The 19,737-nt window shown below is 65.1% G+C and overlaps 1 protein-coding gene across 4 annotated transcripts; it reads left to right on the top strand.

Annotated features, from left to right (window-relative positions):
• The first annotated feature begins 207 nt into the window (after positions 1–207).
• On the top strand, positions 208–19,538 carry TTC38 (tetratricopeptide repeat domain 38). Of its 4 annotated transcripts, none has more exons than XM_045834935.1 (16): positions 240–376; positions 1,364–1,406; positions 1,827–1,899; positions 2,812–2,889; positions 5,685–5,766; positions 6,194–6,365; positions 7,255–7,428; positions 8,595–8,670; positions 10,673–10,792; positions 11,643–11,702; positions 12,957–12,995; positions 13,928–14,009; positions 15,922–16,087; positions 17,119–17,278; positions 17,497–17,570; positions 18,212–19,538. In XM_045834935.1, the coding sequence occupies exons 3-16, from the start codon at positions 1,867–1,869 to the stop codon at positions 18,303–18,305; spliced, it is 1,410 nt and encodes a 469-aa protein (XP_045690891.1). In that variant the 5' UTR covers positions 240–376; positions 1,364–1,406; positions 1,827–1,866; the 3' UTR covers positions 18,306–19,538. The 4 variants fall into 4 exon arrangements, with proteins under 4 accessions (XP_045690890.1, XP_045690891.1, XP_045690892.1 ...); XM_045834936.1 differs by lacking the exon at positions 240–376 and adding an exon at positions 555–672; XM_045834934.1 differs by lacking the exon at positions 1,827–1,899 and having other exon boundaries at positions 208–376.
• Positions 19,539–19,737: the final 199 nt, after the last annotated feature.

Below are 19,737 nucleotides of genomic sequence, written 5' to 3'. Positions count from 1 at the left end.
TCCGCTCCTCCGATGCGTTTCTTCCATTCATCCAGCACCCGTTTTTCCGCACCTGCTTCTTGACTATCTCCTACGTCCCAGGCATGTTTCTAGGCGTCACCCCTGGTCCCAGTTCTCCTGGGGCTTCCACCGCAAGGGGGCGGGGTGAGAGACAACAAAAATAACCCCGGAACGTGCGGTTCCGGCTGTGACAAGTGGCACGAAGAAAAATAAAGCAGCTGAAGGGAGACGGATTGAGGACGTGATGAGCAGTCAGGGAAGGCCCCTCGGAGGAGGTGCCGGGGGAGCCAGCCTCTCGACGTGAAGCAAGGTAGCATTCCTAGCAGAGGGAACTGGAGGTGCGGAGGGAGGCTCGGAGGCCAGCCGGAGAGAGAAGGTCAGTAGCAGGGCTTGGCGGGGAGGGGAGTGGCGAGTGGGGGTGGGGGGAGGTGTTGGCAGAGAGGCGTGGATCGTCAGAGCCAGAGGGCGCAGGGTCTGTGCGCCGAGGTCAGGGCCATGACCACACATTTGAATTCCATCTCAAGCAGGGCCGATGTGACTTCCATTTCAGAAGCATCGTTCTGCTGTGTGGGAGACAGGGGGTGGCTGGGTGGGAACGACAGGACGGAGACCAGTTTGGAGGCGTCCGGGGACACCAGAGGGACAGGCCCAGCTGCTGGAGGGACAGCCTGGGTGAGGGGGCCGATCTGGGCTCGGTTGGGGCATGTGAGGGGGCCCGGGGGGGGGGGGAGTCAGGGAAGGCGGCATTTGTTCCTGGCTCAGACGTATTGTAGCAGGACTGGCTACATGATTTTCAGGGCCCCGGGAAAAATGGAAATGTTTCCGCTGTTCATGGCAGGGGGCCTTGTTCAAAATATGTTAGTACTTTCAAGACAGCAACAGCAGAGCTTTACCGCAGCCCAGGGGACCTCTGCCACTGCCCAGGGCGCATGCCCAGGGAGCCGACCCAGGCGCCGGGCGTGAGGCAAAGGAGTGAACAGGGGTCACCCCTGGTGCCACGGGCCGTGCCTGGTAGATCCCAGCGGGAGCTGCCCAGCAGGGGTCTGTGTGAGGCGGGTCCTCGGAAGGCTGCTGCTCTGAGGGGCACACACAGTCCGACCTCAGAGCAGGTGTCCTGTGTCCTGTGGGACGCCTGCTCTAAGTCTGGCACTGGGGGGCTTGTCGACTGAGTGTTTGTGCCCCCTCCCCGAAGTCAAGTGGGACAGCCCCAATCCCTGTGATGTGAGGGGTTAGGGGAGGGACCTATGGGACGGCGCTGGGGTTAGATGAGGTCGTGAGGATGGAGCCCCCGGAATGGGATGAACGGCCTTGCAGGAAGTGGAAGGCACGGCTCGCGCTCTCTCTCTCTCTCTCTCTCTCTCAGCACACACCCAGGAAAGCGGCGAGCCGGGACGGGACGGGCACTGGTGGGTAACAGAGTCCTCCGGGATGCTGGCCAAAACTGGCCTCTACGAATGTGTGCGTGTGCGCTTGCGCTTGGCTTCCTGGTGGAATTAGAAAGAGCTTGAGTGACCGCCGTCCCAAGGCTCCCCTCCCTCCCGGGGGACTTTGCAGTCGCTTCCCCAAGGGCGTCCTCAGCAGGGAGGAGCCCCCTGGTGGCAGCGAGGAGTTTGGGGGCAAGACTCCGCCGGTTCCCGCGGCCGCCCCCGAACCCCGCCCCTCCCCGCGTCGGTGCCCTCTGTGGGCGGCCCTGCGGCGCTGTCCGTCGTTGTCCCCCTCGGCCTCCGGGACCGCCCGGGGAGGCCGGCGGTGCGTGCGTCCCAAACCGACCAGTGAGCCGGCGGGGACCCCGCCCCGCCCCTGCGCGCCCCACCCCGCCCCACCAGGAAGGGCGCGGAGACTGACGGGACCGCACCGGGGCGCACCATGGTGGACCCCGCAGCGCTGCGCGACTGCCAGGTACGGCGGGGCGGGGCGGCGGGCGCGGGCGCCCCGCTGCGGGGTCCCCCACCGAGGGAAGCAGCGGGACCCGGGGGCCTCCCCGCACAAGTATTAACCCCTTAACGACGGCGTGGCGCTGCAGGGACGAGGGGCGGCAGTGCGGGGCTCCTTCGGGACCGCCGGGGCAGAGAGCCCGGCCCATTCTGCAGCCCGAAGGTGGCGTTCGGAGGGAGCCTCGGTGGGCCGGCGCTCACCGGCAGGAGCGGACACATCCTCACCCGGGGCGTCACCGGTCTGTGTCCCGGGCAGGACATCGTCCCTGGCAGGACGCCGAGGGTGGCAGTCACAGTGCGCAGTTCCGACGCTCTCGGGAAGTTCCCACTGACAGACCTGAGGGTCGGGCGGAGCGCTGAGACGCACTGTTTCCAGGATTAGCGGTCCGTGTGCACCTGGCGGTCCAGGTGGAGAGCCGCCCCCTCCGCCGAGCACGCCAGCGCCAGACCCCCGTCCGTCCCGCAGACCGACCGCTCAGGGAGTTTTTCTGAGCGTCTGCTCCGCGCTGGGACACTTCACAGCGCCCCCTCCCCCCCCCCCCATGCATTCTTGAGCCCCATTCACAGAGGGGCAGGCCAAGGGTCTGAGGGAGGTCCTTGCCCAAGGTCACACAACTATTAAGAGGTCGCGAGAGTATGCCTGGGGGTCTGCTCCGCCCCCCACCCCCCCCGCCCAGGGCGCAGCTCCCAGCTCTGCAGCATCTGTGAAATCCGGAGTGTGTGCCCGCCCCACGCCCAGGCTGGGCCGTACAGAAACCCACGCCTGCACACGCTGGGGTCGGAGACCTTCCGTGCCCCGAGGCTGGGCCCGTGTGTGCGTGTGTGCTTGGAGGGCTGCGCTGGATAAGGCCCTGATGTTCCCTCTTGCCGTGCGCAGGCGTGGAAGGATGCTGGCCTCCCACTCTCCACCCCAAGCAACGAGGCCTGCAAACTGTTCGATGCCACCCTGACCCAGGTAATGCCCTCCGAGGGAAACGGCCCCCTCCGTAAAGGTGCAGGGTGAGGTGTCTGAAATGGGTGCGTGCTTTTCATTCGTTTATCATGGTTAAATTTTGGGGCGCACCCCACCGCTACATTCTCTCGTGCCACAACATGAACGGCGCTCACACCGCGTGCGGGGTGCCCCGTATTCCCCATCTAACCCCTCGCCGAAACGCACGTCGCGGTCGGCGTTACCTCCGCTGTGCTCTCAGGTATAAAGCTGCGACGGACGGCCGCGAGCAAGCACAGGACTCACGCATTCAGAGCTTCCCAGCTTTATCAGCACCCCCTTATTTTCTAAGCAGAGAAGCCCGTCGATCCATCCCTACCCAGATCTCCTGGGAGGCTTGGGTAGAGCAGGCTCCCTGGGGACCCAAACATGCCTCCCAGTGCGGGGACGGGTCCTGGCATGGGGCTGATGATGGCTCAAGTGGCACAACGATGCCTTGGAAAGTGGCGGATGCTTTTTAATTTCACGGTGACTTTAGCGATCGTAGCGACCGACTGCCGCCGGGAATCTGTGTACTCTGCACCCCAGGACAGGAAAGAAAAGTGCACTTTGGAAACCTCCCCGCCAGCGCCCGGCATGGCCGAGAGGTCCCCCTAGTGGCGAGCGGGCAGCAGCAGCTGCTTGCTGGGGCTGGTCTGCGAGGGCGCTGATTCCCTGCACAGGGGCCACGCCCTGTGGGGGCGTGGTCTGCGGAGGGTTAGAGGTGGGGTTCGGGGGTGGGGGGGGAGGAGAGAGACCTTGCCCCGAGGCTAATCTGGGAGCCTGCTGCCCTCACCTAGGGCTGTGCCCAGATCTTCCTGGTCATTTCTAACACCCGTGAAGGAGCCTGTAATTTTAGACTTGGGAGGGTCTTAGAGGTTAGTTCCTGCTGCTTTGTGTGGCCGGCGGGGAAACTGAGGCCCAGCAAGCTGACTCGTGCAGGGAGCTGCAGAGGAGGAAGATGGGACGCTAGAGCCCGTCTTTATCAGGGGCGGTGAGATGGCTGCGTCCTGACTCCATCCGCGTAGCGTAAGGACCAAGGAAGCTTCTAGAAATATAAGGACCATGCAAAAAGCAACTAGTGCCCTGGCTGGTGTGGTCCAGTGGATTGAGCGCCGGCCTGCAGACCAAAGGGTCGCCAGTTCGATTCCCAGTCAGGGCACAGGCCTGGGTTGTGGGCCAGGTCCCCAGTAGGGGGTGTGCAAGGGGCAACCACACATTGATGTTTCTCTCCCTCTCTCCCTCCTGTCCCCTCTCTCTAAAAATAAATTTCAAAAAAAGCAGCAGTAAATGACTGGTGAAATGCGTGGCCGAGGAGCTCCAGTGCGTGCATTCGAGCTCTGTCCGCGTCCTCCCCACCCCTTTCGGCCTCTGTGGAGCAGCGAATCTCAGCCTTTTCATCTCCTGGCACATGAAATAATTACTGCAATTCTGGGGCCCACCAAAAATATATTCTTTGCTCGCCTGACCAAAACACACGTGTCATTTTGTGATTCACTCACAAAAACGCTATTGTTGTGTTGGCTGTTGTCTGTTTGACCCTCACTAGAGGGTATGTTTGTTGAGTTTTAAAGAGGAGGAAGGGAGAGAGAAACATCAATCAGTTGCCTCCCACACATGCACTGGCCAGGGCTCAGACCCGCTACTTAGGTCTGTGCTCTGACCGGGGATTGAACCCACAACCTTTGGTGCACGGGACGACGTGCCAACCCACTGAACCACCCAGCCAGGACGGCTGTTGGTTGTCATTTTTATATTTGACCATCTAACGGAAAAGAAGTCAGTGCCCCAGACTAAATAGTCAGGGAGCGCACGTTTTAAAAACTTCTTGCGGCGCACCGGTTGGAAGCCGCTGCTGGAGAGCATCGATTTGTACCGCTCCAGCCTGCCCTTGCGGTGACGGCCCCCCCGCCCGCCACCCGTGCATGCTCCACCCTGGTTTCAGGGCTGCCGTGCCATCCCGTGTCAGAGCATGGGTCCCCGGAGTGTCTGCACAGCTCCCCCCACGTCTTCTTAAAACACACGCACTCGCTCTGTGTAGATGCAGGCCGGGCTGCCGCCAGGGCACACTCTGAAATCTAACACGTGGTTGTCATTTTAGGGGTTTTTTTTAAATAGGTTTTACTTTTTTGTTTGTTTGGGGGTTTTTTACTTTTTAAAATTTAATTTCATTTTTAAAGGATTTTATGTATTTGTATTTAGAGAGGGGAAGGGAGGGAGAGAGGAAGAGAAACGTCAGTGTGTGGTTGCCTCTCACACGCCCCCTACTGGGGATCTGACCTGCAACCCAGGCCTGTGCCCTGACTGGGAATCGAAACTGGGACCGTTTGGTTTGCAGCCCGCACTCAGTCCACTGAGCTACACCAGCCAGGGCAAAATAGGCTTTATTTAAAGAGAGAAAGGATAGAAACAAATACACCAAATGGTCAAAGCGGTGGGTGAGATAGGTTCCAGGGCTCGGCCCGACACCCTGTAACGGGTGCTCACTGGGGTTCTCCCGGAAGGGGCTGACCCAGACGGAGGAAGGCTCTCCCCGTGGCGCCTGACGTCCAGGCCCCTGGCAGGGCAGCAGCTGCCGGTCGGGCAGCCTCACCGCCCCAGTTGCGAGTGGTCAGCAGTCTCTCCACCTGGGACTGCCCCAGTTACGGTTTTCCTGAGAGTCCAGAAAACACTCCGTATTCTAGAGAGGAAAAAACACCACGCTTTAGATACGTGCCTTTAGCAACACGAGTGAAGGGCCCCCCGGGGAACAGCTCCGTGTGCCCCTTTTTCTGTTTCAGTACGTGAAGTGGACCAACGACAAGACCCTCGGTGGCATCGAGGGCTGCCTGTCGAAGCTGAAGGCAGCAGACCCGAGCTTCGGTGAGGGGCGCCTCCCTGGGCTGAGGAGCCCCCGGCCCCGTGTTGGGGGGGGGGCGAGGGCAGGCTGGCATTTGCACGGAGCAGGGAGCGTGAGGGAAGACGCCAGCCAGTGTTGCGGTTGGAAGGCCAGCTGCTCCCGTAGAGGTGTCGGGCTCTGGAGGAGAGGGCGTCTTCCTGAGCTCCCTGCGCCTTGCGTGTCAGTTCTGCAGAGGAGAGCGTGGCCCCCTTCCTCACGGGAACGAGGCTCCGAGAGAGCGAGAAAGCTACCCAAAGGCAGCAGCTGCCAGTGGAGCCAGGCGGAACTCCGCGCTGCTGGCGGGGGCGCAGCGCACGGCGGGCCTGCCGCTGGGACGTGCGCTGCTGGTCTCGAACCTGGGGCTGGGCGGGGCCCTCCGGGTCACCAGCTGTCCCCACCCTCTTTCCCCAGCGATGGGCCACGCGATCTCTACTGGCCTCGTGCTCATCGGCACCGGAAGCTCCGTGAGGCTGGACAAAGAGCTGGACCTGGCCGTGAAGAACATGGTGGAGATTTCCAACCGCCAGCCCCTGACGCCGCGGGAGCGGCTGCACGTGTCCGCGGTGGAGGCCTTCGCCAGGGGGTGAGGGGCGCCCCCGGGCGCGGGGCTGGCGCTCCGAGGCCGGGCTGGGCGATGCCACAGGCTGCCCAGAGCGCCCGGGAGGGGAGTCCTCGGGGTGATTCTCACCCGGCCTCCCGAGCCCGTGTAGTGGAAAGTGCCCTCCAGCCTGCCGCCCTGGCCCCCGTGGACTGGTGGCCGAGGGGCGGAGGGATTCCCGGTGCGGCCCTCGAAGCAACTTACCGCGTGCTGCCTTGCAGGATGCGCACAAACTTTCAGGAAAAACAGCTTTAGTTTTAATTTTTAAATTTTACTTATCTATCTATCTACCTACCTACCTATCATCTATCTATCTATCTATCTATCTATCTATCTATCTATCTATCTATCTATCTATCTATCTTTATTTAGAAGGTGCCGGCGCAGGGCTGGGTTCTGCCGGGACACTTCCCGCCGCGGGTGGGCGGGCCCCAGTGCCATGGTCTGGGGCAGCCTGCCGGACCAGTTTTTTGTTGGTTTGAATTCGAGAGGACAGTGTCCGACCGGTCTATCCGTTCCGTGAGGCAGAGCCTGCCCTGGACACTCTCATACGTGTGTACAGTTAAGCCCCCACTGCCTGCCAGCGATCCGTCCCACAGCTTTAGCCAAAACAACATAAAACGAGACCAGGGTCACCACGGGCCCCTCGATAGAAATGAGTTGAGTCCCCGCAGGGTCTCATGGTCACAATAAAAGCCACCAATAGAACGATGTCATTGAAGACCTGCTGTGTGTGTGTGTGTGTGTGTGTGTGTTTTAAGACCGGTTCAGGGCACACCCAGAAGCCGGCCGGAAACGACGCCTTCTTGCCCCCCACGCCCCCACGTGGGGGACCTTGTGTTCCCCCGCGCTGAGGACCCCTGTCGGCCCCCAGGAACTTCCCCAGAGCCTGCGAGCTGTGGGAGCAGATACTTCGGGACCACCCGACGGACATGCTGGCACTCAAGTTCTCCCACGACACCTACTTCTACCTGGGCTACCAGGAGCAGATGCGGGACTCCGTGGCCCGGATCTACCCCTTCTGGACGCCTAACGTCCCCCTCAGCAGGTGCGCGCCCGCCGGAAGTCATGCCCTTTCGGTGTCCTCCTAGTTCTTTAACTTGAAAAGCCTTCGTTTTCTTCGTTTGATCTTTTTTTTTTTTAAGATTTTATTTATTTTTAGAGAAGGGGGAAGGGAGGGAGAAAGAGAGGAAAACATTAACGTGTGGTTGCCTCTCATGCGCCCCCTACTGGGGACCTGGCCTGAAACGCAGGCATGTGCCCTGACTGGGAATTGAACTGGCAACCCTTTGGTTCGCAGGCTGGCTGGCGCTCAATCCACTGAGCCACACCAGCCAGGGCGTGACCTTCTTGCCGTCGTGGCATCGAGGCAGGACCGCCGTGTGTCAGTCAGCACAGGCCGGGTTTTGCTGCGGGAGCGAACGCACTGCAGCCTGACGCTCCGGGGCTCGCGATGGCCACCGTTTGCTGCTCACGCGTGCCACGCGCCCACTGCCGACGGCTGCGCTGTGCGCCCGTGCCGTTGTCTCCCTCTGACGTCCTGGCTGGTGAAGCCACTGCTGTCTGGACGCGCCAGTCGCCGAGAGGGAGAGGGAGCTCTCCTGGGTCGCTGGCCAGAGCCGGCCGCCCACCTACAGGAGGCCGGGAAGGGCAGCGGCACCGAGTGCTCGGGGGAGGGGGGCCCAGGGGGGAGCCCTGCACACGGTCACCTCCAGGGCATCTTGGTCACGAGGTTGTTGCAAAGGTCGAGCAGATGGCTGGGTGGAAGGGCTCGGTTCCAGTGACAGTTCTCCCAAGAAACGGAACCGATACGATGTGTGTACCTTTGGCTACGTTGTTTCCATGTACGTGTAAATGTCGGCACCTGCATCCTTGTGGAGGGGCTCATTGGAAGTGGGTGGCTCAGGGATCTCCCGCCCAGCTCCGGCGGTGCCTTCCTCCAGCCCTGTCCCCGTCCTCGCACGGCTGGCTGCCTGGTCCTGCGCGTGCGTCTGTCTCTGGGTCCAAATCCTCCTCTCCTGCCTCCTGTAGCACGGATGCCAGCCATCGGACTTAGGGCCACCCCGTTCCGCTCCCCTGCACCACCCCTTAACTTCCTCCCCTCTGCTGAACACCTGGATTCCACATTCAGACGTGGTCCGCCCCCTGCAGGTCACATTGGGGATTGCATGGTCCCGGTCCACTTTTTTAAAAAGGCTTTTGTTCTGTCCTTAGCTACGTGAAAGGCATATACTCCTTCGGGCTGATGGAAACCAACTTCTACGATCAGGCAGAGAAGCTCGCCAAGGAGGTAGGCGGGCCCTTCCCAAGGTGCCAGCCTCAGGGGGGTGTCGGGTGGGGCCGGGGCGGGACAACCACCACTCGGGGGTGACCCCCATCGGGTTGCCCGCTCTGGGCCCCGTGTCCTGGAGATGCGGGAGGAGGGGCGCGGGGGGACAGAGCAGCTGCCCCCGCCGCCTGCCCCTGCCGCGGTCCGCAGGGCCGTGCTGCGCAGATGGCCTGTCGAGGCGGGGAAGGTGGACAGCGTGGGGGCAGGGCGGGCCCCCGCCCACTCCGGCTGCAGGGCACCCTGGCCCTGTCTGTCTCCAGAGCCGACATCCCGCAGTTGGAGCCGGAACTCAGTAGGTGGGAGGAGTGCGTGGACACATTGGTGCTCCCGCCGTGGACCCCCGTTTCCGAGTGTCACTGGAGTCCCCAGGCTTCTGGTCATGGATCCACAGCGGCAAACCGAGGCTGCTTCTGGTGGGCCCTGACGGGACCTGGGCTCCAGCTCTGTGGCCTGGGGCTGGGGGTCAGCTGAGAAAGATCCCCCGGGGACCGTGGCAGCTGGGCCTTCCCGTGGTGTGGCGTCCATCTGGGCACCCGAGGGCTGGCAGGGTGTCTGAGAAGCCACACGGTGCCCCAAAGGTGCAGGCAGTGGAGGACCGGGGCGCCCCCGCCTGCTCCCTTCCAGCCCCTCTCCCTGCTGCATCCCCCCTGCGGGCGCCCGGAGTCCAACCCCAGCACCAGCAGGGCACGGGCGAACACCGGGCCCGGCCGGACGGTGACGGTGACCACCGCGGTCCAGGACAGCGGGCGGAGGTCTGGAGAGGCCTGGGGTGGTGGCCCCGGGCCAAGTGGCTCTGAGCCAGGCCCCGGGGCCGGAAGGGCGCAGGGCGGCCCTCGGAAGGGCAGCGAGGAACCGCCGCAGAGGCTGAGGCTCAGGGTGGAGGTGGGTGGGGCGGGCCCTGGGGGCAAAGGCCGGAGGCGGCGGCAGGACTTCGGGCCCCAGGGAGCCTCTGGCAGGGGAGCAGGAGTGGGGGGGGGAGTGTGCATTGACCTCAGCGGGGGGGAGGGGGGCAGGAGCCAGCGCCCGGAATCTCTGTTTGGTGAGGGAGCAGCAGCTTAGTGGCTCCTGTCCCAGGGCCCTGCTCAACTGCACCTCTGCCACCTCCCGAAGCGTCCTGGTCCCCAGGGTGCCACCGTCCCTACAGACCCAATCTTTCTCACTATGTCCCCAAGTGGCCTGGGCGGGGCCCATGCAAGTGGGGGACCGGAGCAGGGCCTCGGGCGGCAGGGCTCGCCAGGGATGACCGGTGGGCGTCGCCCCTGCAGCAGGTGCCCGGCCTCCCGCCGCCGCCCTGGGGAAGGCACGGGGGCCGGGACCTGGTGCAGGGGACCTGGGTCTGTGCGGGGGACCCCGGGAGCTCCCGCGCAGTGCTCCATGCCTAGCGGCAGCAGGCACCACCATAAGTGTGTTCAGTAAGCGTGAGCTGAACACACGAGTCAAGAACAAGGCCTCTGTGTGGTTAAAATCGTGGCCTCGTGCGTGGCCAGCCAGGCTGGCCACGGTCCAGCTTGCCGGTCACGTGAGCGGCTATTTTTATTAACAGTAGTGACGTCAGAACAGCCCAGAAAGTCTCGCATGTGGCCGTCCCACACACGTGGGTGGGAAGGGGCTGCTGGGAGTCTGAGGGGCCCTGGGGAGTCTGTGCGGCCTTGGCACCCACACAGCGTCCCAGAGGCAGACGGGCGACTCGGCTGCATTCAGGGGGCTGTGCTCAGACCCCGCCGCCGGGTCCTGGGCAGGTCGCGCGGCCGCCTCTGTGGAGCGGGCAGTGGTGCCCCTCTGGCAGACCCTACCGATGGTCGGCGGGGCTGGTGCCTGAGGCCGAGCTCAGTCCCCACGCTTGGCCACCCCAGCACCCGGCGTCCAGCTTGGGCCCCTTGCGCATAACTCGGGGACGCCCGGGCGCCGGGCAGCCTGACCGACCCTCGTTGTCTGGACCCTCTCCCACCCCCTCCCCCACCAGGTGCTGTCTGTGAACCCGGCGGACGCCTGGTCGGTGCACACCATCGCCCACATCCACGAGATGAGAGCGGAGGTCAGGGACGGGCTGGACTTCATGCAGCGCTCGGAAGCCCACTGGAAGGTGCGAGTCCGGCCGCCGTCGGGGTGGTGACCCGCCTGGGACACCCCGTCCGTCCCCTGGCGCTCAGCCAAGGCGTGCAGACAGCCGTTGCGGGGAGCAGCTTAGTGGTGGGGAACCCCTGTTTGGGGGGCGCGTTTCCGTGGAGCCACAGCGTCCCCCGAGAGCCACACACCGCCCGCCCCAGCCAGTGCGGTGCAGGCGATGCTCGGACGGGCCTCCGCCTGTGGCAGCTGATGGGAGAGGCGGGTAAGAGAGCTCCCAGGGAAACGCCGCCTGGTGCCAGTGGGTCCAGCTCGGCCTTGAGAGTCGGTGTGGGGATGCACGTGCAGGGCGGGCCCGCCGGGATCGGGGCGCCTGTGGGGCGGGGGCACGGGCCCCCCTGCACCCCTCCTGGCGTCCCCCGCATGGTGGCCTCCCTCCTCTCCGTGCCCCTGCCGCCCCCGGGCTTGCACCTGGCACGCAGCCCGACCACCTACCTGTGCAGGGTGGTCCGCTGCCCTGTGCTTCTCTTTGCCCTGCACTGATTTATTGGGGTGCCCTGCGCTGACTGGACCCACGGTGGGCCTCAGCAGCTGGGGGTGGGTTTCTTACTCATTTCTCCGCGCCGTGCACGAGGCAGACGGGGCCCTGCTCCTGCGGCCCCCAGCTCTGGGGCGGACAAGCCGCCGGCCTCCCAGGCGCCTTGGCAAGTTCGGGCGTGTACTCGCCATCCCTCAGCGCTGCAGGGGTGACACGGGGGGCCAGGACACACGCCCCACACTCAGAGGTGGGGGATTCTGGGAAAACCCCCTCTGGTCCTTCCTCCCTGGAGACCGTCCGGTTGTTCTCTGCCCTCCCCTCCTCCCCCCAGGGCTCCGACATGCTGGCCTGCCACAACTACTGGCACTGGGCTCTGTACCTGATCGAGAAGGTGAGGCGACCGGCCGTCTCGGCCCAGCGCGGCGCCCAGGGGAGGAAAGGCCGGTCCCCCGCTCTCGGTCCGTCCTATCCCGCACAGTCACGTGTGGTGTTTGCCCCTTGCGGTGGGGCCCCGCTGCAAGAGAGCAGTCAGGTTTCCAAGTGGCTTTTTAAGAAGATTGTACTTACTTATTCTGAGGGAGAAGGGGAGGGGGGGAGAGAAACATCGATGTGTGGCTGCCTCTCGTGCGTGCCCCGACCAGGGACGGAACCTACCACCCAGGCCTGTGCCCCGACCAGCAATCGAACTGGTGATCCCTCTCTTCGAGGGAGGGCCCCCGGCCCCCCGGAGGCACCCGGTCATGGCTCAGATAGCTCTTCAGGCTTAAACCGCGGCAGGCACGCTGCCCTGTCTGGCCCCGGGGACCACGGGTGTCGTGTGCGGTCTGTGGGGCCACCCGGACCGAGCGTCTCCCTGCTGCCGGAGTGACCTGTGGTGCCCCGAGACACAGGCTGGACCCGCGGGAGCCGTGAGACACTCCAAATGCTCTGCCCCTGTGGCCCTGTGCAGCAAGGTTCGGGGCCACCCGGGGCCCCAGTGAGCCCGCTCCTGGGTCCCACTCTCAGGGACGGTGCTGCTTATCATAGAGAAACGCCAGAGGCTCCCTAAATGTCCAGAGAGAAATGCTTGGAAGACGGGGACCTTCCAAGGTCTCTAGACCCACGGTCTAGCCGGAAGCAGTGACCGTTGTACAGACAGTGAGGAAAATAGAGAAGAGACTAGAAGAAGCCCTGGCTGGTGTGGCTCAGTGGATTGAGGTCGGGCCTGCAAACCAGATGGTCACTGGTTTGATTCCCCGTCAGGACACAGGCCTGGGTTATGGGCCAGGTCCCCAGTGGGGGTGTGTGAGGGGCAACCACACATGGATGCTTCTCTCCCTCTCTTTCTCCCTCTCGTCCCCTCTGTAAACTCCTTTATCCTAAAATCCTGGATAAAATCCTTTTTAAAAAACGGCTGCAAGAAATACCGAGAGGAGCGTGCCGCCTTTGGGACAAGTGCTGCACGGGGACAATCACGCTGTGACCGGCCCTCCGGGGCACGGGGGGCGCCTCTGTGTCTCGGGATGGGAAGCAGAGCCACGCCGGGCGGCGGTCGGCACCAGCGTGCCCACCCCTCTGTAACGTGCGGGGGGCGGGGGGAGGGGGCGCGGCGGCGCGCTCGCCCTGCCCTCTCCCGACGCAAACCCCGGGACCCTCGCTTTTCCAGGGCGAATACGAGGCCGCGCTGACCATTTACGACGACCATGTAAGTCCACGTTTGCACACGCTCGGGTTTGTCGCCCCAGTTCGGCCTGTAGTCTCTAGACCTTTGCGCCCATCCCCGCTGTCCCGGCCAGAAACAGGAGCTGCAGCAGGGACACGCGTGTTGTGGGAGGTGGGGGGTGAATTCCGCCGGACGCCGCGGGACCCATGACCGCGGCCCGAGTGGGATGAAGACGGTCCAGGGGCCGCGCGCCCCCTGGTGGTCGTTGGGAGAGTTGCACGTCTCAGTTGGCCATCCCTGAAATCCCAGTCATTTTCCGGGGACCCCCCCATCTTCCCGCGGGAATGTTTTATTGCAGAACGTGTACAGGACACAAAACCTGCCCTTGTGGCCGTATGTGGGTGTCCGGTTCAGTGGCATAGAGTCCATTCGCGTCGGTGTGCATCTGACCCCACTCCCCCACCCCCCACCTCCGGGCCGTCTCTCTCCCCAGCTGAGTTCCGCGCCGGATAAACACCAGCTCCCCCCCTCCCCCAGCCCCTAGATACGCTCTCACGAGGGGAAAAGCCTCCCTCACGCGCCCAGGCACCCCAGTAGGGGCTTAATAGCGGAGGCCTGGGCTCGGGGAACTGTCTGAACGCCCGGAAGGACACTCGGTGACGTTTCCTCGAAGTCATCCTTCTGAGTTGTCAGGGGTTCCTGGTGGGAGCTGAGGGGTGACGAGAGCCGTGTGCCGTGAGGTGGAGAGCCCGGCGCCCCAGAACCGTGGCCGGGGGAGCCTCGTCTGCCTGCAGCGCCGGGGGTCCGGGGCTGGGGACGGGAGGCAGCCAGTGCCGGGGCCCGCACGGGCTGCCCAGGGGCGCTCTCTCTCCTCAGGTCTGCACCTGGGGGGCCCTGAGCGTTGGTGGAGGGTGGGGGGGCCATGGTGGGTGGCGACCTGGGTTTGCTGAGGCCCCGCCCACCTTGTGCTCCAGATCCTCCCCAGCTTGCAGACCAGCGGCACCATGCTGGACGTGGTGGACTCCTGCTCCATGCTGTACCGGCTGCAGATGGAAGGTGGGGTCTCTGCCCTCCCACTGGCCCCTCTCCCCGTCCCTCCCGCATGACGAGGGCACAGGGCCGTGCCGGCGCTCGTGAGCTAGCGAGGCCTCCCAGTCCCGCGGCCGGCCTCGGGACGCGTGACCCACCAAGGCTGCGGCCGCCTCCCAGCCGCCCGAGCCCGTGGGATGGGGCCACCGCTGCCCTTTGTCCCAGTTCCCACCACCCCCGTGTTCAGGCCTTGGGCTCCGGCTGGCACCGGGCCGCCCGTCTCTGGGTGCTGCCTCCTTTTCTAGAACGAGGCGGGTGGACGTTTCTCAACTCCCTGGGATTGCAGAGCGTTTACTCAATGTAGTCACCCTGTGCTCTGCAGGCAGCCTGGACCAGCCCGCCCCCAGCTCTGAGGGCAACAGGGGGCTTCCGGCCAACTGCTGGGGTGCCGGGTGGGCCTCTTCTCCCTCCCAGGCCCGGCAGAGCCAGACCCGGGCCCGCTCTAGGCCCTGGGCCGGCAGGGCCGTGTGGGAGTGAGGCGAGGCCGGGCCGGGGCAGGCGGTTCACGAGGGCTCCTGGAAGGCTTCCCGGTGGAGGTGGAGTGTGAGCCGTGGGAGGCTGTGCAGGGTTCTGCCAGGTGGGGACGGGAAAGGGTGTTGTGCGCAGAGAGCGGCCTGCCCAGAGCCCCCAGGACACAGAAGCCAGCAGCCTGTCATGGGGACGTGTGACCGGAGGGGAGGGGCAGTGTGGTTGGACGGAGCAGAGGAGCCTGCCAGAGCAGGGGAGGACAGGCTCTGGGACGGGTCCTCGGAGCCGCGGGACTGAGGCGGGGCAGGCAGAGGCGGGGGCACGCTGAGGGGGCCGGGAGATCCTTGTGGAGACCCGGGGGGCAGGGCAGGAGCCCGGGGATCCGTGAGGGGGCTGCCGGCTCTTGGACATCCAGCGGCAAGGCTGGGACACTGACGCCTGCACTGGTGGGGGGCCTGCGTCCCAGGTCCCACCGAACCGTCCAGAGCCATTGGGAGCAGTAAGTGAGAGGCTGCAGGTGCGGCGGGGATGCCAGGGGCAGGGGCAGGGGACAGGCCCCTCGCCCCCTCCCCGTGCAGCGTGGACACTCGGAGTCACGTCCATCGTTGGCCAGCTGTGAAAGGGAGGTCGAGGGCAACACTTCGTGTTACGGAGGTGCCCACGGGAGAAGTCGGAGAATCCGGCAGCTTCTGGCAGCCGGGAGGACCGGGGGTGGAGGGGGGTGGGAGGCAGTGCTGGCGAGTGGGCCGGAAGCAGGGAGTGGCGAGAGCTGAGAAATGTGGACATGAAGGCGGAAGGAGGCTGATACTCAGCAGGTTTTTATTGAGCATCTTCTACGTGTCACGGGGCTGCACTGGCAGTTGACTCGGGAAGAATTTAAAAAGTGGTTTTGGGACTTGTTAAAGGGGCCAGAGCCTATTTAATCCCCTCCAATGTTTTTTTTTTAACTTGTTTTTTTTTTCTAAGATTACTTATTTGTTTGTGTTAGAGAGACAGGAAGTGGAGGAAGAGAGGGAGAGAAACATCAATGCATGAGAGATACATCACTTGGTTGCCTCTCATGTGGCCCCCGGGCCCACAACCCAACCCTGTGCCCTGACTGGGGATCGAACCAGCGACCCTTTGGTTCACAGGCCCACACCCAACCCACTGAGCCGCACCAGCCAGGGCCCTGTCATGGTTTTTGACGTTAGCATTCTACCTTCCACATCTGCTGCTTTTATGATTGAACGGAGACAACATACACTGGGCCCGAAGTCCTCAGCACACGGCCAGCCACGGCTGGCCCGCCCTGCTCCTGGGCCTGCCCCCGCCCCCAGAACAGGATCGAGGGGGGCTCCTGGCTGTGCGGGCGCAGCAGGCACCCGGGAGCCTCACACCAGGCCCCTGGGTCACCTCTGCGCGTCCTCAGGGGTGTCCGTGGGTGACCGGTGGCAAGCGGTCCTGCCTGTGACCCGGAAGCACAGCCGTGACCACGTCCTGCTGTTCAACGACGCGCACTTCCTGATGGCATCGCTGGGCGCTCGGGACGCCCAGACCACGCAGGAGCTGCTGGCCACGCTGCAGGACGTCAGCGAGTATGCCGAGGGGCCCGGGTTCCGGAAGCTTCTGCTGCCCGGGGAGGCGGGAGGTGGGCCCCTCGGGGGAGCCCAGGCGTGTGCCCACAGGTGTGCCCCCGCGTGAGCGCACCCTGCAGGGGGGCCGAGGTTCCCCCAGCCACAGAGGTGCCTGTCCATCCCCTGGGGGGGGCGTGGCAGCCTTCACGTCCCACAGGGAGCCTCCCTCAGGGGAAGCGGTGGGGCCCCAGAACCAGAGACCTGCTGCTGAGGAGACCTGGGGTCTCGAAGAGCACTTATCCGCCCCGGGCCTCGGCTTCCTCGCGTGCAAACCGGGGACAGGGCTGGCTGAGGCGGGCTGGTCCGACGGCGACCCCCCTCGTGGGCGGGGCCTCGGCAGTGGGGGTGGCCCTCGCCTGTCACAGCAGCAGCCGGAGGGCGCCAGGGGAGGCATCCTCACCTGCACCCCTCGTCTCCCCCCCGGAGGCTGCATCCCCGTGGTGTGCTGAGGCCTGGCGGAGGGTGACCGCTGTCACAGCCAGAGCGGGCCACCACCACGGCAGCTTGTCCTGCCCTCCTCCCGGCAAGGCGTCTGGTGCTGGGGAGCTGTGACTTCACCACAGGGAAGGCCCAGGGGTTCCAAGACTCCCCGAGGGTTTGATTCTTGCTTGTAAGAGGGGCTCGGAGCGGGCCCCCCGGTGCCATGACCCATGGCAGGGGGCACGCACGAGCCCATGGGAGACACTCATGCCCAGCGTGGGTGCCTGGCCTTTGCCGGCCCCGCCTGCAGCCCTCTGACAGCCGCGGGCTCAGCCGCTCCTGACGCTGTACAGGTGGGCAAGCCGAGGCCCAGGACCAGGCCCCCAGGACGCTGGAGCTGCACCCCGTGGACTGAGTTCAGAGCCCTGTTCTCTGCCCCTGGGTTGCCCCTCCCCCGTCAGCTCACCGCAAGTCAGCGCCCCGGCCGCGTGGCGGGCACAGGCCCGGGGGGGGGGGGGGGCCCTAGCCAAGCGGGCGGGAGCCGGCCGCTGAGGCACTCTCTCGGGCGTCAGGTCCCCCGGGGAGAACTGCCAGCACCTCCTGGCCCGCGACGTGGGGCTGCCCCTGTGCCGGGCGCTGGTGGAGGCCGAGAACGGGAACCCCGACCGCGTGGTGGAGCTTCTCCTGCCCATCCGCTACCGCGTCGTCCAGATCGGGGGCAGCAACGCCCAGGTGAGCCGCCCGCCTCCAGCCGCGCCGCGCCGGCTGCTGGGGCGCCCGGCCCCGTCTCCCCGAGGGGGCGTGCCCACGGGGTGTGGTCGGTGTCCTTGTCTTCCTGCCCCCGGCCACTTTGTCCCCCAGAACAGGCGGCCCGCAGTGGGGTGGGGGGGGCGGTCCGGTCCCTGGCCCCACGTCACGGGAGCCTGCCCCGCCTGCCCCGTGGCCTGCAGAGGGACGTCTTCAACCAGCTGCTCATCCACGCGGCCCTGAAGTGCGGCGCCGGCGCCCACAGGAACCTGGCCCGGTGAGCCCCCGCCCACGCCTCCGGGGAGGTTTCTGGTCCCAGCTCCGTGTCTCACTGGGGGGGGGGTGCCTCCCTGTGGGCGGTGAGCGGTGCCCACCCCACTGGGTCTGGTCGGCCGTGGTCGCGGCTCTTCGCACCGCCCCCCCACCCCCGGTGGTGCCAGTGCTTTCTTTAAACCTGGGGGTTCTCCCGCCCTCTCCTCTGCCGCTCACTGTTCCCGGCACAGCCTCAGCCGTGGCTCCCCGCCCCAGTGTGCTCTCGTCCCCAAGCTCCCCAGTGGCCGAGGCCGCGGTGACACGCTCGCCCTGGAATTCCGGTCCCCGGAGGCATCCTGGGGACGGTGTAAAACTGCTCCCCAAGCACTGATGCCCCCACCCCCCGCCAGCACCGGTGTGAGCATGCCGGGCTCGCGTCCGCATGCCTTCCCCTGCTTTCTCTCCGGTCCTCTCTGGAGGCAAGGCCCCCTGCCTCTGGCCGCGGCCCAGCCTGTCCCCTCTGCCGTGAGGCCGTCCCCTGTCCAGACACCCGGGAAAGGGAGTGTCCCAGTCTCTGACCACCTCAGCCCGGCCCCCGCTGCTGAGCCCCCCGGGCCCCACAGCCTTCCGGGAGGGTCAGCACGGCCTCCCCGCGTGTCTCCGCAGGAGCCTGCTGATGGAGCGGGACGCGCTGAAGCCCAGCTCGCCCCTGACCGCGCGGCTCATGCGCAAGGCGGCCTCCGTCCACCTCCTGCAGTGAGCAGGGCCGGCCGGCCGCCCTGCCGGCGGGTGCACTGCCCCACCGGCTCCTGAGGCTCAGGGGACGAGCCTGCTAAGGGTGACCTGGGGCCTTGAGCAACCCAGGAAGGGGGGTGCAAATCTGTGTACTTGTGATCCAGACTCTTCCTCTAACTCTCACTAAGGCCCGAGGGCCAGTGTTGCGCGGCCGGCCGGACCCAACGTGGGCGCTGCTCCCCGGGCTGGCCCTGCGCACTGGCGTCCTCCCCGTCTCTCCCGGGGACCCTCGCACCTCCTGGCTGTTCGAGTGTGGGCAGCAAGGGTGGGGTGGGGGCGGCTCAGCTCGGGAAGGGTCTCCACGGCCCCGAGGGGCAGCCCCCACTCCAGGCTGCCTTTGGGGAAAACCCTCATTGTCTTCACGTCCTGGGTTCGGTTGTCCGTTTCGTGCAGGAGGGAGCCCGTGGCGGGCAGTGCCTTGCCCAGGTCACTGCGGAGACTCACCACAGGCCCACCCGTCCTCCCTGAGAGGGGGCCCGTACCAGCCTGTGGCCTCAGCCCAGCGGCCATGCCCGTGCGCCCCGCACGGAAGCACAGGCCCGCGGGTGCCCTCCTGCTGCCTCTGCAGAGCAGCCTGGGAGCTCTCCCAGGGGCCCTGGGTGACAGCGACTAGGGCTCGTCTCCTCTTTATTCTAAACTGCCCATCAGGGAGGGGCCTCCGTACTTGGCTTCCTTTGCCGACTGTGACTTCCTTCAGTCTTGCGGACCCAGGGTGCCGGGCGGGCATGCTTCCCGGGGTGCTCGGGTCGAGCTCGGGCTGCCCTGTGGCGGCAGAAGTCAAAGCACCGTAACACGCGGCGGTGGCAGCAAGCCCGGAGCCGGTCCTGCAAGCACGCTCGGCCCCTGCTGCACCCCAAACCTGCCCCAGGTCCCTCCTGAGCGGGCGCAGGTTTCCGTTTAAGGCGCCGACTCAGGTGCGCCGCGTGACGCCGGAAACCCCAGCCCGGGGAGGGCTCTCGGGCTGTGTGGGTGCGGACTGAAGTCGGGGAGGGCTCCGAATGGATCAGCAAATTCCTGGGATTCAAGTAATTTAGCGTCCCCGGCCAGGTCGCTCAGTTGGTTAGAGTGTTGTCCCGATACGCCAAGGTTGCGGGTTCGATCCCTGGTCAGGACACGTGCGCGAATCAGCCAATGAATGCCTGAATGAGTGGAACAACAGATCAATGCTTCTCTTTCTCTCGAATCAGTAACAAATAAAATAGTTAATTGGTTTATTTGGCTGGCTCTTTCTGGGCGTCTCCCAGGGGCCAGGCCTGGGCTGGGTCCTGGAGAGACAGGCTTCTCCTTGAACTTGGGGTGTGGTGGATTGGGGTGTGGAGTCAAGAAGATGGGTAGTTACATTAGGATTTTGAGAGAGGGGCAGTCTCTCCCCAGGAATGAGGGATTCATCCTCAGGG

This window comes from Phyllostomus hastatus, unplaced genomic scaffold (genome assembly GCF_019186645.2).
Source record: "Phyllostomus hastatus isolate PE091 unplaced genomic scaffold, TTU_PhHast_1.1 phas_contig_198, whole genome shotgun sequence".
NCBI classification, from domain to species: Eukaryota; Metazoa; Chordata; class Mammalia; order Chiroptera; family Phyllostomidae; genus Phyllostomus; species Phyllostomus hastatus.
This window is presented reverse-complemented; position numbering and strand designations above follow the sequence as displayed.

Excerpts from the sequence above, each read along its gene's own strand:
- TTC38 (XM_045834935.1), top strand. The coding sequence starts at position 1,867 with ATGGTGGACCCCGCAGCGCTGCGCGACTGCCAG. Across the intron at positions 10,793-11,642 it reads GCTCGGAAGCCCACTGGAAG|GGCTCCGACATGCTGGCCTG; the intron begins GTGCGAGTCCGG and ends TCCTCCCCCCAG. Across the intron at positions 14,010-15,921 it reads GTACCGGCTGCAGATGGAAG|GGGTGTCCGTGGGTGACCGG; the intron begins GTGGGGTCTCTG and ends GCGCGTCCTCAG.